At 39.1% G+C, this 15,226-nt stretch overlaps 2 protein-coding genes across 6 annotated transcripts in view; one reads left to right on the plus strand and one right to left on the minus strand.

Moving 5' to 3' along the window:
- The window catches only part of polrmt (polymerase (RNA) mitochondrial (DNA directed)), a 54,017-nt gene extending 51,291 nt beyond the window's left edge, over positions 1-2,726 (minus strand). Inside the window, exons 1-3 of one of the 2 annotated variants that reach the window (XR_014628258.1) lie at positions 2,494-2,726; positions 1,978-2,076; positions 350-1,176 (exon numbers count right to left, since the gene is read on the minus strand). Coding sequence is in view for 1 of the 2 variants with exons in the window: in XM_084416509.1 (XP_084272635.1) it covers positions 350-1,176; positions 1,978-2,076; positions 2,494-2,632 (1,065 nt within the window). In the remaining variant the exon portion in view is untranslated. The remainder of the gene's footprint in view (positions 1-349; positions 1,177-1,977; positions 2,077-2,493) is intronic. The other variant, XM_084416509.1, reaches the window with a different exon arrangement.
- A 7-nt stretch (positions 2,727-2,733) lies between these two features.
- Positions 2,734-15,226, plus strand: part of fgf22 (fibroblast growth factor 22) — a 30,857-nt gene continuing 18,364 nt past the window's right edge. Inside the window, exons 1-3 of one of the 4 annotated variants that reach the window (XM_084416522.1) lie at positions 2,734-2,804; positions 6,798-6,904; positions 9,303-9,999. In XM_084416522.1, the coding sequence (XP_084272648.1) occupies positions 9,663-9,999 (337 nt within the window). In that variant the 5' untranslated portion in view covers positions 2,734-2,804; positions 6,798-6,904; positions 9,303-9,662. Of the gene's footprint in view, positions 2,927-6,797; positions 6,905-9,082; positions 10,000-15,226 lie in introns of those variants that run through there. The other 3 variants (XM_084416523.1, XM_084416524.1, XM_084416521.1) reach the window with 3 other exon arrangements.

The following is a 15,226-nucleotide window of genomic DNA, read 5'->3' on the forward strand; positions in this document are numbered from 1 at the left end:
AAAAATGTAGGAACACACAAAATACTGAAAAAATATTGTTAAAAAGGGATTTTTTTTATTTTTATGTAAAGACTAAAGGGAAAAAAACAGCTAAATACTTCAATTCAGAAAAATAATAAAATAATTGTTTTAAATGCTGTGGAAAATTATTAAAAATATATAAGACTACAGAGAAAAGAATCAGCAAAATATTGAACATTTATTTAAAAAAAATGAAAATGGAAAATGATATACATTTAAAATAAGGGAAAAAAACAAGCAATATATATATATATATATATATATGTATATATATATATATATATATATATATATATGTAGAAAGAGAGATGCAAATGTGCATACATACTTTTTTGGCCCACATCCTCATTATGATGTTGTAGGTGCTGATAGACAGATGCGTGCGTTTGGATAACTGACGGTGATGACAAAGTAAATAATTCTGAGCTCGAGAAACGTCGTCAATGAACACGCACGCCTCCAAGTAACAGCGAATTCTGAGCTGAGGATCCCCATAGCGGTTTCCTTCCTTATCCTCCAGAAGCCTTTCAGGAGAAGTCAAGCTCTGCTGGTCTACATCCAGCTCCTCTTCCATAACCAATTCATTACCTGTAACCACTCCTGGTTTCTCTTCAGCAGACGTCGCAGAAACGTCACTGCTGGAGACCTTTTGCAATCCTGGAAACCTGACGGCTAAACTTTCTGAGGTTCTCAAAACCTTCCGTTTGGCCTTTTTTTGCAAAGCGTTTTCTTTGCCTTTGGAGGACGTTGCGGTAGACGACGTAGTGGCTTCTACTTTAGTTTTCGTCATACTTCTCTTGCCCGTCGTGATTGTCTTTGAAGATGTACCAGGAACCATCAAACTCCCTTTGCTGCTTTTACCCGGAACTGGCTTGTCGTGCATTTTAGGTGAAGTTTGGTTTTTGGGTTTAATCCACTTTTCACGCACGAGTTTCTCCATCCAGCGACTCGCGTGAGTTTTGAAACTTTCAGTTACACCCTTTTTAGCAGCTGGCCCACTTTTAAGCGTTTCTGCTTTTTCTCCTGGCAAGTTCTTTTGACTATTCCCAGGTGCTGTTTTCTTTAGTCTCTGCTGCATTTTGATGATTTGCACCTTTGAATGTTTGACGTCTACAACGACGTCAGATTGGAGCTGTTGGATTCTGGCCTCCAGAACTGTGGAAAAAAAAGAGAGAAAAATGAAGTGCATATGAGTATTATGAATCTTATACGTAAAAATGAATGTATTAGAGCTTCAATATTTTCCCATGAAGGTTTATTGTAAATACTGTAACAATTAATAGCTATTATTGTATATTTAGTAATACATTTTAGTTTTAATATTTTATATTTCTCTCAACTGCTTGACTTTTTATCGAATAAAAAATTCTAAACGTATGTGTTCTATATATACACATACAGTAGACTCACATACAAGCAATACATATTATATAGCAAATCTTGGCTGCGTGATTTTCTATATCATCACAAAATGTAAAGTATATTATCACCCAGTGATATAATTGAAGTAGGATATATAGTACATCCAACTTTAACCGCATACATAATGTATATTAAACTCACGCAAAGCAATATATAGGCTACTATATAGCATATCACTGCTGAGCAATTGTTTATAAATTACTAAATTACAAAATGTAAACTATATTGTCGCCCAGCTCTAATCTCATAAATGCAACTATAAGACATGGTGATATTAAGATATTAGAAACATTAACTTCATGATTTTATGTAAAGCTGTTCTGAAACAATGAGTACTGTGAAAAGAGCTATACAGATAAAACTGTCTTGAAATAAAAATGTAAATAAACATTTTATTTAAAATACCCTACCAAAGATCATACAACAAAATAAATCATATAAAATTAAATTGTTCTGGTATAAAACAAAGCTAATTCAACAGCTGTAAATCAATTATAAACATTAGATATAACCATAAGGGGAAATATACCATACCGTCCAACAACTGAGACTGTTCCCAGAATCTTTTCTTCCTATCTTCCTTCTTAGGGATGGCTGAATAGTGTCTTTGGTAAACTGTAGCCCATGTTTTGTCTGAGAAATGACAGAGAAAAACAGTGAAATAAAAAGTTTACAAACTCTACCGTTTGCTTTTTGGTGCTGGAGCACAGAACATAAAACCTAATGCAACAAAGACTCCATACTGAAATATTACTGTACATCTAGATTACATTTAAGACCAAATTAAGACCAAAAATGTGCACCGCGTTGCAAAATCACCTCATTTTATGAACTATGACAGACTTTGTTAAAAGTCAAAGCCTCCTTGACATTGAGATACTAATGAGCATCTGAGATGTAAACAACTTGACTTTTTGCAGAGGACATTTTAACGTAAATGTAAAATACGCCTGATATTAAAGAAATTACAGTTTAGTAAAATGACTGACTTAATGTGCTTTGAAGGACAAGACAAATGACAGCATGACAATAAGACAGTTTTCTCATTACCTTGAATTTGTCTCTCTCCATTACTCCGTATTCTAAGACACAAGCGGCAATAATCGCCATTTAGAAATCGTACAGCCCTGTCAACCGCAAAACTGCGAGATAAACCCGCTGAATAGGCACACAGTCTCAAAAGTGACATGTTGTGATGATAGTTTTGAAACACCACATTATCCCGTGCAGAAGGCGGCCATTTTGTTCAGACCTGACTAGTTCATAGACGATATAACGAGTCCAGACCTCAGAGAGTAACGAGCAGATCGATTAAATTGTATCTTGACGTGGGATAAAACACCTGCTACTGTACGTCGTGTGTAAGTTATATTTCATTGATATATAATCACTTATTTTGGGTAAGCTTTAGGAACTATTCTTAATGCAAGTGGAAAACAGGAGAAGTTCCCTGCAACTACTAAAACACTTGTGTACAAAACCAGTAAGCTGTCTTAAGTTTTTTTTTTCTTTTCTTTTTTCAATATAACAATGGGGAAGGCTCAGTGACTGTCAACTGACAGCCTATTTAAGTGTTAAAATAACAAACGATTTACTTATCAAAGGACTGTCTGAATTAAAAATGTGTGTATTAGTCAGAAGCCATACAGTAGATGGCGAACTTTTACAAATTATAGGCTACAGTAGGCTATCACTTGATCCAGCAAGGTCACAATGCGCGGGCCTCGGCATTTCCCGCGCAAAGTACGGCTACACAAATGTATGTCTTCCGGTGTTTCACCTTTGTGTGAGGCGTTTAAGGCTTTTTCTACTTTATGAGCCGTCTTTCTGTATAATACAATGTGAAATTGAAAATGGATGATGAGAGTAACAAATATAGGCTACAGTATAGGCCTATAGAAGTTTGTGGTTAGTAAGCTTTTAAGAAATGTTTAGGCTATGCTTTTATTCAGCAAGGATGCATTAAGCTGATCAAAGGGGCTGTAAATATTTTTGACAATTGTAAAAAAGAAAAAAAAGATAAGAAATGTGTCTTAGCAGTAAATCAGGGTATGATTTCTGAAGGATCATTTCGAAAAAAAAAAAAAACTTATTTCGCTAAAAAGTTTTTACGCTCGCTTGAGGCGGTTTTGACTTGTGCGGAAGAAGAGTCAATGCGAATAATGGGAATTGGAAACGCATTTGCCGAATAAATTCTGACATAGCGAACATCAAATGTGACTAATCGGCTGTTTCTGCTGATGGTGTTTTACTGTTGGTTAGGTTACCAATAGTTATCCGATCAAACAACTTGATGGAATTCACTTTTCTTTTTTTCTTTTTTCTTTTTTTACTTTGAAAAGATTCACTTCACGTAGGCCTATTGATGGAATACCAGATACTGAAGAATGATGCTAAAAATTCAGCTATGCCATCACATATAATATAATATCACATATTAAAATAGAAAAGTTATTTTAATATTTAACAACATTACTGCTTTTAAAAACATTACATCTTACAGACCTCAAACTTTTGAACGGTAGTATATGTATTATGTATGTTTGTGTGTAAAATCTGTATTATTATTGTTTACTTTAACAATTTAATTTGACTTTTACATTTTGAATGATTTTTTTTATTATTAATTTGACATTTAAATGTTGTAATAAGTCAGTAAAGACATATTGACAGTATGGTGGCAGTCATCCCAGTAAGTTGTGCATAGCTAGTAGGTGGAGATCAGACGTTGTTTGTTGCTACGGTTCACAGGGTCACCTCTCTGACAGGCCCTTTTGATGTTTCAAGCTCTGGTGTGATAGTCATTACGGGGTGACTGGCTGTCAACAAAAGGAGAGAAGAGAGCCATTCAAGACCCTGATAATAACTCCAGCTAGGATGAGGCTGTCATTCTCTTGGACTCTGATATTCAGACTTTTTTGCACACCTATGTGAAGGATGTGTTTCTTTGTTTTTTGTAAAAAGGAGCTCCTTTTAAAATTATCACTTGATTAGCCAATGCTTCATGCAAGTATGAGTTGAGGTTTCTGGAAGAAGGACAGTGAAAAATTCTGGAAATAGAAAATTCTTGCTCAGAATTGAGTCCTTTTTTAGTCCTCTAAACATACCAACGTTCGGTGTATTTTACAACCACACTGAGAAGGTTAGCATACCCTCATGCAACACATTTAGGAAAATCTCTCCACACCTGTCAATACTAATAAATCAGTACGCACAAAAATCTGAAATCAAAATATCCTCAAGGAACTTGAAGGCAAATTTGAAGTTTGCACACTTGGTACAGAACATCTCCCACGTCAGTGAGTCGCATCTCTTTTTGATTATCACTAAAGATGAATGTCCACCAATCGCATACACAATCTTTTCACTTTAAAAAGTAACAGTCCATGTTATCACTCTCAGATCTCTGTCAACTTTCCAGAGAGGACGAATAATAGGAGCTGTTGATCAGATAGGCCGCTAACTTATCACTGATTTTGGCTACAATGGACAATGGTCACGAAGCAGGAAATGCAAACAGGCTTGTTGTAGATTGATCTTCAGTTGTGGCGGCAGTGGACAGATTCCGAATTAGAAACGGATGTTTATGCAAGCGACCGCACAGCGTGGCACTCTGGTTATCTTGGCCACCTGCATCGGAGGCATCTAGCAGGAAGTCTGTGCTCGACATGAGACATAAATCATTGTGCGATTCACCACAATCGCATTATTACAAATATTTGGGAGTTTCATACGAGTAGTCGACAGAATATGTTACGAAAAATGCAATAAAAAACACTAGTAAGTAGTGGATAAAATGTAAGTCATTTACCATTGGTTAAATGTCAGTTGAAGTACTTTGAAGAGAAACAGGGAGACTGAGTTCGCATTGGGGGTGGACGTGGGTGATGGAGGGGGATTGGAAGAGAGTCCGTATGTTAGCAGGAGAGCGAAAACAATTAATAATGGGAGCTATTAGGGGGAGATCGTCATCGCAAAGAGGGAGGTCGGATTTCAGGCCCTTTTGGAGGACTTTGATGGTACAAAACAGGCCTCATTACTGAGATATTATCTCCATTCATACACTTCCAGAGTTGATGGGAGCCCTGCTGGGAAAGATTAGGTTCCTTTCGCAAGTGAACATCCCACATGGCCGCACAGATTTTCTCAGCTCAGGGCGCAGCCGGCATAGCGTGGCATCATGGGGGCTAAGCAGAGGCCTATTGACGGCCAATGATGTGTGGAATTAGAGATAGTTACCTTTTCTGTGAGGTCATGTCAATCAAGATTAAGTCACATAGGTTTTTTTTTTTTTTTTTTTGTCTTCCGGTACATTAAATACACAGGGTTTCAGAATCTGTCAATCTGAATAGTATGTTTTAATAGTTTGGAATTTTTTTTTTTTTTTGTGATGCTAGGAAGCTGAGCGGACGTGGAAAAAGCAGAGCTCCCAAATTTTGGTCTCTGTCTTACTTAAAACAATCTTATTGAACCCAAACTTTTTATTTCTCAGAAAGAAGTCTCTTATATTCACCAAGGCTGACTTTATTTATTGATCAAATATACAGTAAAATACTGTAATAAAAAATACAGTAAAAATGTAAATATTTTAAAATATTATTTCACTCTTATTGGTTATTTATGTGATGGCAAAGCTGACTTTTCAGAAGCCAAATAGTCTAGTCTTCATTGTCACATTATCTTTCATAAATAACTCTAAAATGCTCCACCAGCAATTCTACAATGTACATTGTGTTTGATTTACTAAAAGGTTTAGATCATGACAGTTGTGCTGCTGTGTTCTGAGTGAACATGTGGACATGCATTTAGCAGAGGTACTATCATCCACACATTAGCCTGTACAAGTTTATCATCACATCTGACATTCATATGTGGACAGAACTTTGTTCTTGAACTTCGAAGTGCAACATCTTACAATTCCCCCTAAAAGAATGTAGCCTAATTACCATCAATTTCCAAGGAAGCGGGGGCTGATATTATGGACTTCCGGGGTCTTTGAGTGTGATAGAGGGGCACTAGATTGCTCATACTGTATCTTCGTAGAAGGGTACATCTCTAAATTAGACAGCAAGCAAGTCAAAAAGAAAGGACAATACATAAGTTATTTAAGTTAAGTGCTTTATTTTTAGCTACAAAATGTTGGCTACATTGTGTCAAAATTGGATTGGAACTCTCCTGAATGAGTCATGTTTTTAGGTATTATTCTTTTCTGTAGCATTTTTTATGAGCTTTAGGTTTAATGCTTACATTTGTTCAGATCCCTTACCTTAAGTATGAGCAACAGTAATAGTGATTAGTGCCAGATCTAATTTTCGCTAATTAAAGCTGCATCCACTTTTACTGCTTTTTCTCAGACTGTAGCCAGCTGTTGAAGAGCACAGCATGACAGTGATGGGTACTTTTCTGTGCCATCCATTTTTGCGAGGAGCATGAAGGTTGACGGGGAGGAGAGAAATTAAAGGTAGGGGTCCACTTCAGTTAGGTTTAATTGGGGATGAAGGACTTAAGATGTATGAGACTAGGCTTTGAAGTACATTAGCAAGAAACCCAAAGGCCGATATTCCCAAGCAGACGGGAATGACTGCGGGGAGCTGAAAAAGACTGCAGACTGCTGTCTCCATAGGATTTTACAGGCTAGGTTTGAGGATTAGAGCTTCACAGACTTGTTAGTTAACTAGCTACAAAGTGTGAAGTGACTGACTCTTCTCTGTAAAACACACTTTTCAAGCTCATTTTCACCCTCTGCCCCTGGGCTGCACACTTCATTGAAACCAGGAGGCTTTGAAAAGGATGTCAGTGCTTCAGAGCGGAGGTTCGTTTAGACAAATGTGCCGCCAAATGCCACTCATTTAAGTAGAGCACACAACATCTTGAGCAGCGATAAAGAAGGATTTTGTAAATATTTGACTTGGTGTCCTTTTGGAAAATGTTGTGCTTTTTTAGGCTCCCAGCTGTTCATTAATAAAATGCCAGAGTGATTTTCACTAGGTCAGAAGCTGACTTAAATGTCCGTTGGGACTGTTAACATACAAGTGCCATTACAGGTGAGGGAGGCCTCATCCTTGCTGCTCAAATTTATCAATTTTTAAAGTAGTTACAAAACCCTTAACTTCAGTTTGATTAAACTGTTATGTACCTGATTATTAACTTCCACAGGCACTGCAGTATATCACATGTGATGGCAAGTTTATTTTGGATGCAAAATGATACGCCGCATCTGAGGATGAACAATTTCCTTAAAGGCCCACTGAAGTGCCTTGGAACGTGCCTTTGTATGATGCGTTGACGGAATTTCCACTGAAACAGGAAGCTGAGGTGGGACATATTGAATGGCTCCACCCCCTTTTCAAATACAGCCAATAGCGTTTAGTTTACCTCAAAGACTGCAAGTCGTACTTGAGAGCACCATGGAAGCTAATCTGAGCGCTGATGATACGTTAGATTCATTAGTAGAGGTGTGATTAAATTCTAGCCATTTCATTCTTAAAGGAACACGCCGACTTTTTGGGACTTCTTTTTCACCGTATCCCCAAGAGTTAGATAAGTCCATACATACCCTTCTCATCTCCGTGCGTTCCGTAACTCTGTCTGACGCATCCACCGCTAGCCTAGCTTAGCACAAATACTGGAGGTAAACGGCTCCATCTAGCCTACTGCTCCCAGTAAGTGACAAAATAACGGCAACATACATACTGGTAACTATATTCTCAGAAGGCGAAGCACTGCTACTTGGGTGGAGTGATTTACTCCAGCTCTGAGTGAACTCTCTGCTCCTCACCATAGAGCTTCTCAGGTGCTGCGAGCAAATCACTCCGCCCAAGTATCAGTGCTTCGCCTTCTGAGAATATAGTTCCCAGTATGAATACAGTTAGAAGATGGCTGTGTCTCATGTGACCTTGTTATTTGTACACGCTGTGACTATACAAATCACAACATTTAAATAGGAAAATGTTGCCATTATTATGTCACTTATTGGGAGCAGTATGCTAGATGGAGGCTGTTTACCTCCAGTATTTGTGCTAAGCTAGCGGTGGGTGCTTCAGACAGAGTTACGGCACGCACAGAGATGAAAAGGGTATGTATGGACTTATCTAACTCTGGGGGATACGGTGAATAAAGCTAAAGTCCCAAAAAGTCGGCGTGTTCCTTTAACCAACGTACGGTTGGAAAACGCCAACCCATATTGCTCCATGACGTGTCAACGGTCAGGTGGTATTAATAGCATAGGGAGCGGGACGCTTAAGATTCTAGGGAGCATTTGATTGGACAGAAGATGTGATGAGAAGCTGAAGTCCGCGGTGATGTCATAAAATACCGTGATCCATTTTAGCGGAAGTGAGAGACTGTAAGTTAAGTTTTTAATTATTATATTTCCTAAATGCAAATGTTGTCATTGTTTTGGAACACACCAGCTTATTCATAACCTTAAGGCTAAAATGTTCATACTAAAAGTTAAAAAACTAACATTTTGATTTCAGTGGGCCTTTAAGGGAAATGAATGACAGTATGTTAAAAGGTAAACAATATTGAGAGTGACATTTACTTAAAATGATTATGAATAATACAGGCCCCACCCATCCTAGTCCCCCAGATGCAAGCCCTGCCCTGAATAAAATGCAGGAAAGAACTGAGCCACCCCACCAAAGAGCAGGCAGACAGCAAGGCACAGAGAGTGAGAGAGAGAAAGACACCCATTTACAGCTTTACTGCCTTGTTCAGTCAGACTTGCTCTCACTGCCACCTCTATCATATCCTCTCCCTCTCTTTCTCTCTGTAGTCTCTTTGAATATTTCTCTCTCACACACACTCATTCAAATACACTCATTCAACTCAGCTCATTCAACTCAGCTCATTCACAGGCACGGGTCAGGCAGCCTCACATTTCACCTTGCTCTGCCTCTGGCTGAGAGGAGAGCCCTGCAAGGTGCAGCCATCACACAGGACAGGACGCAGGCTCCCGCAACTCAGTCAGGTTGGACTGAGGGACCTGAATGCTCCAGGACAATCTAACAAGACCGAGACGTTTCTTCAGGATGGCATCGCAGAGTTTTCATTCATCACTCTGAAGAGAAAAACCAGAAGACCGCTAGTTTTCAAAGAACATTTACCATCTCTTCTCATGTTCCTGCTAAAGGGGTCTGCGTGAGGCAGAGCACCCAGCGAAGACCAGCATCATGCCGACTACTTGTGCAAGGTGCACCTTGGGAGTCTGACCCATCATGTGCAAATGGACACCTACTACCGCTGGTCTCCACTTCGACCTCACCTTTGCTGGCTCAGCCCTCCCTTCTTATCCTTTTTCCCTGGTATGCCTGTCCTTGCTCTTTCTGGCTTGCTCTGCTCTTGGAGGTTGCCCACCTGGACTGGGGCATGACCCTCTTCATGTGCTGGCACAGGGCACAAACTGCTCTTGGACTCTGGAGCGGCACACACGCAGCTACAACCACCTAGAGGGTGATGTTCGCCTACGACGCCTCTATTCCGCCAACAAGTTCTTTCTCTGCATCGACAAGACGGGCAAGGTGGATGGCACCCGTCGGAAGAATTACGCTGACAGTGAGTAGACACACAGTGTTTTTCTGCATGCATGTGTTCCTGGAGAAAGGGAGTCGTGCTAATTTGGTCTTTATAATCTTCCATTGATTCTTATCATTTGAGTTTATGGCTCTTTTAGTCCTCTGTTTGTAGGGTCAGACTTTTTTATTACGATAATGTACAAAGGTGTTGCTAGGTAGGATTTGTAATACACAAAACACTTCATGGGAATGTGAAGGCCCAACAAAATACTACGATTTGAAATATGGAAGTCTGTCTCCACCTGTGACTTTTTTCTCTCATTATTGCAGCTTTATATATCTCCTAATTGCAACGTATCTTATCTTGTGACTTAATATTTCACAATGTGACAATTTCTTGTTATTTGTGACTTCTTGTTATTGTGACTTTATATCCCACATTTGTGACTTTGTCTTAATTTTTATGTTTTAAGTTACCTGTTTTATTTTTTACTCGGAATAAGAAACTGACTTCTATATTTAAAAAAGGGATCAGTTAAACAGGAGAGGATTTGTCAAAACTGAACATCAAGTCCTTCATTTTTAAATGGAAAATGTAATCACAACTGTATATTTTGTTTGCAGTTAAGTATAGTTGCATATTCTCATACATATATTCACTGTACTCCTTACAAATCACTTCTCCCCTACCTCCTAATTTGGTTCCATTATCTTTACACTTGTTTCAGCTGGAGTTCTACGTTATGTCATCCTGTGTCAGGGTTTAGCAGTGGCTTTCCGTTCATTTGAATTTGGGATTTAACTGGTCTGTGTCATGGTGGGTTGACCCTGGTTGTTGTGTATGTGTGTGTTGTTGCAAAACAGAGTGAGTCAGACTTTTTTCCAGGAAAGTTGCTTTAACTGCTCTGCCACTGTGCAGATCTTAACTGTTGCATGACATTTGTTTATGAGTTTCTGTCTCAGATCAGCTAAGATGCTTGTGCTTAATACAGCTGGGTGAAATTGTACAGCCCTCAGAAGCAATTTGCTTGTGCATTTACTTACCATCCTCTCATTTCCTGTCCCTAAATGAAGGTCCTTTTTAGCAAAGAGGGTCCCCTTCACAGAAAGATATCCTGCGTTAATTAGCCGTGCAGAATTTCTCTATATCGCCTTTACTTGCTTTCAGGGTTCACATTAGAGGAAATTGTAGATTTTCACAAAATACAGGTATCATGACTTCTTTCAGTAAACTCAGAATCAGAACTTTGTTTTACATTGATCTTGTTGGTGTTCCTTTGCTGCTGTCCACCTTGTCCTCTGCTTAGCCCTCAGCGTCCGTCAACACTACTGCGTTGCCCAAACAGCCCTGCACTGACTCTCCCTCTCACTTTTTCCAACTCTCGCTCCCAAACTCTCAGGTGCAAAAACAGTTGGAATAAGTCAACGGGCCCTTGGCTAATTGAGGTAGGAAAATATTGTATCAATCCCAGTGAACTGCAGACTGGTACAGCTGAGAGAAGAGGCTTCGATGAAAAGGACTGAAAGATAGATTGAGAGGTAAAAGGATGCAGGGGATATTATTGCATTTGTGCATTGAACAACACACATTTATAGTACGTTTGAGAGTTTCCATACTTAATTCACTAATTTTCATGCTGAGGATTCCTTTAAAGGGCTGTTAATGAGCTAATAACTGCATGTTTGGAAGATTGCTCAAGTTTAATTTGTTAGCAAAATAATTTTAGATAGCACTGTTTGAGCCAGGACAAAATTAAGCAACATGACCTGGAGGAAATGTCTTGCATAATTGTGCAAATGATTTTAGAGCTTAACGGGCCACAAACTAGCCTTGCTTTGGCTCCGATTCCTGAAACTTGTTTTTGTCCAGGTGCTGACTGGAACAAGCACTTTGAGGTTTCAGGATTCAAAGTAGATTGATGTCAATCAACTACAATACGATTCTTATCGTTCACAGTTAATGGCCGCCTAATGCAAACTAAACAAGCTTATTTGACTATTATTTCACAGTTGAGTGCAAATGAAGGGTGGTAGTAGTGCACCTGACAGTGCTTATTGACTGTTGGCAGTACAAAAACAGACACAGTCCCAATCCATTTGCTAGCAACTATTCTGCCGGTGCGTAAGCTTGACGTTAAAGGGAGCAAACAAGAAAAAAATGGTCAATTTTATGGTTTTACAAATAGCCCTCCAAAAATTGGATTGTGTATGGCACATTTATGAGATATATACAATTTATATGTTGCTTGCCTCACCTGTCAATGGAAATGTATTTTGCACACATAATGGTGTAGTTTCACAATCTACCAGCGAACAAGCTACCCAGCCAAACTTTGTGAAGACCCATACGCTAGTGTGAGTTTCACCTGCTACTCTATCAATAATGGCCTTCAATTTAGCAAATTAGTTTATTTTGCTCAAGGCAAGCTATCCATGAAATTAATATTGTAAGTTTCTTTAGATAGAATGTTTTTCTAACTAGTAACAAATGTAGTAATGTACAAGTTTTCTCTAAAAGGCATGAGAAAGAAAAAGAATGGAAATGTCAATCAGACTTCAAAGGTAAAGACTGTAACCATCAACCACCACTTGATAACTAAAGTGAGTAAGAAAGTAGATCAATCTTTATCCAATGTTTTCTGTCCATTCTGTTTAAGGATTTCACCTTAGCCAAGGTTGTTTTCTTTTACACTTTTTGTGATGCAGGTACTTAAAACCAGCTTAACTCTTTTTTTCCCCTTAACATTTTGGCTTTAAAAAGAACGCTGTTGAAGTCTAGGGCGTATGTGGTTGAGGACATCAAATGCTTGACTTGAGTCCAGGCAACAACACTGTGCTTAAGGAAATAAAGTCATGCGACAGGCATAATCAGAGAAGTCACTTTTGCTAAAATATGGCCACTTTGCAGTTTGCCAGGCCTTTCCCTCTGTTTCTCATTTTCTCTCGTTCTCCTTCTTCCATTTCAGCTGTATTTACAAGAGTTGTGTCATGTTTACCAAGTTTCCCCTCACTTTTCTGCATCTTGCTTTAGATGTTACAGTTTTCCCTTGCCGTGATTTCATAGGTGTGTTGAGCTTGGACCTGAGTCACGGGAAGAAAATCATCCACCCGTTCTGAATATATTGTGGAATTATTTAAAACATATTTCAAAAAGAGAGACTGTCAGTTCATGGACGCCTAGAGGCCACAGAGGAAAGATTGTGCATGACTGAATGCTGGAGAATTCATGGGAGGTGAAAATAAATTCACAATATTAGGCTATATCACCATATCAACTCTGCATATGTGTTTTATTAGAAAACCGAATGTTGTTTGATTACAAACAGCTGAATTCATAAAATGAATTAACAGTCCTCTAGAAGTATCGATATATGATGAGACATTAAAGTACTTGGTTGCCTCAAACTAATTTGTTAAAGAGTGAGAGGGCATGTACTCCACTAAGGACCATTCATAAGTATAGTAGTGAAGCTCCTGGTTTGTGACAGTTTAAGTGGTAAGGGCACATGGGTGCTAGGTGATTCCAGACGCTTCTGGAAAGTCTGGGAATGTTGCTTACATTTAGCCTGTAGGGGCCTCTTGGAGATTTTGGTGCCAGGAAAAAAAAGAAAATCCTACAAATCCAGCCTTTTTAATCCTTCCGATGGACAGTGGTCCAGAGTTAGTGAGAAAAGGCTCGAAATCCATCTCTTGCCAGGTGTTTTTGGCCCTGTGAAAGTGAAAAAGACAGAAACTGACACGCACTCTGAGAGTGGTAGAGCTAAAATGTCCTAATTTCTCTAACCTCTTCTTTTTCCAAAGGCCATTTTTGATGTCATGAATGGATAAAAAGACACGTTGCTGTTGTAACCCCTCAGGTCCTACTCGCCCCACTCTTTGCGGGCCTTGAACCCAGGTCTCCGGCATAGGAGGTTGGCGCGCTAACAAGGACGCTAAAAACCACAGTTTCTAGTGCGCCTCCTGAGATCAGGGGAGTGAGGTTTACTTGCAAAGCTCTCACTAGCTGGCCTCCGTTACACTCACCCCCCGGGTCACGGCACCAATGTAACCCCCCAGGTCCTACAACTCTCAATAGCTGGCCTCCGTTACACAATTAGTAGTGTGCTGCTATGTGCAAAGAAGCTGAGTAAAACTACTTTAAAAGCCTTTGCCGAATGGTTGAATCGGCAGTGGACTCTAGGAACGTGCAAGCAGTGATACTACAATGGCTAATAGGAATACACAAAATCTGGAATTTCTCATGAGGGCAAAAGCTTTCCCCATTCAGAGTTCAAGCTGGTAGAATTTGCGACACTTATCAACAGAAAGCTGCTTGGTTTGAAAGTGATTTCTGTGTGAGCCGTGTTTCATTCATAGCAAGAATATTGACAATATAACTTTTTTATTAAGTGTACATGTGTATTCAAATATTTAAGGATTAAATGAACATTGCACACCACCTCTGTCTTCTCATGCATACAACCCCAAGGCTATAATCGCATTATCTAGGTCTATTAGTCCAACTTTGCAAAAATCCAACTGGCATGATTTTAGTCAGACTGAAATACTTATGACATTTTAAAATGACAAATAATTTTTTAGCCTAATCATTCTAAATCATTCTTTAGCCTGATGGAAATCAAACTTTTAAAGCGCATGTAAATGTACTTATTGAGTCACAGAGTGTCAGTTTGAATCCGGTAATCTCTGATGATATTACAAAAACAGCCAACGATAACAACATAAAACTGGGCCTAGTCTTATGATGACTCAACTAATGCAATATATATTTTCATTTAAAGGTTGAGCACTCTATATACCCAGCGGTGCAATTACTGACAGGCAGTCTCATGGTTCAAAAGGTATTGCTCCACTTCTCTCATCTTCGCTAGCCAAACGGTAATGTTTGCAGAAAATTGACCCGAGACCATTTTTTTCCTGAATGAGAAGTCATTAGCACTGTTGTTATTATTATTATAACTTTTTGTGAGGGATGTAAAACAAGTATTAATTAGATCAGTTGGGAACCCACAGCTTGGCTAAATCATGCAGTGCCATATGCTGACTAACATCTGCCAAAGCCAACACAGTCCACCTCTCTTGGCTCTGAGGCGAAATTAAACAGACAGACAGACTCGGTCTCATTGTGACTAGGTTCAGGCACTAGGCAGCGGCAAATTGGAGCACCCTCTTGGGATTGTAGTCGCTCTGAATTGACCTTTTGATTAAAGCTGTTCAACTTCAAGCTCAGGTTAACCCAGACGGTGTATCTTGGAGACTCTGAGTGA

The sequence above is a fragment of the Rutilus rutilus genome, assembly GCF_951802725.1.
Source record: "Rutilus rutilus genome assembly, chromosome: 8".
NCBI lineage: Eukaryota > Metazoa > Chordata > Actinopteri > Cypriniformes > Leuciscidae > Rutilus > Rutilus rutilus.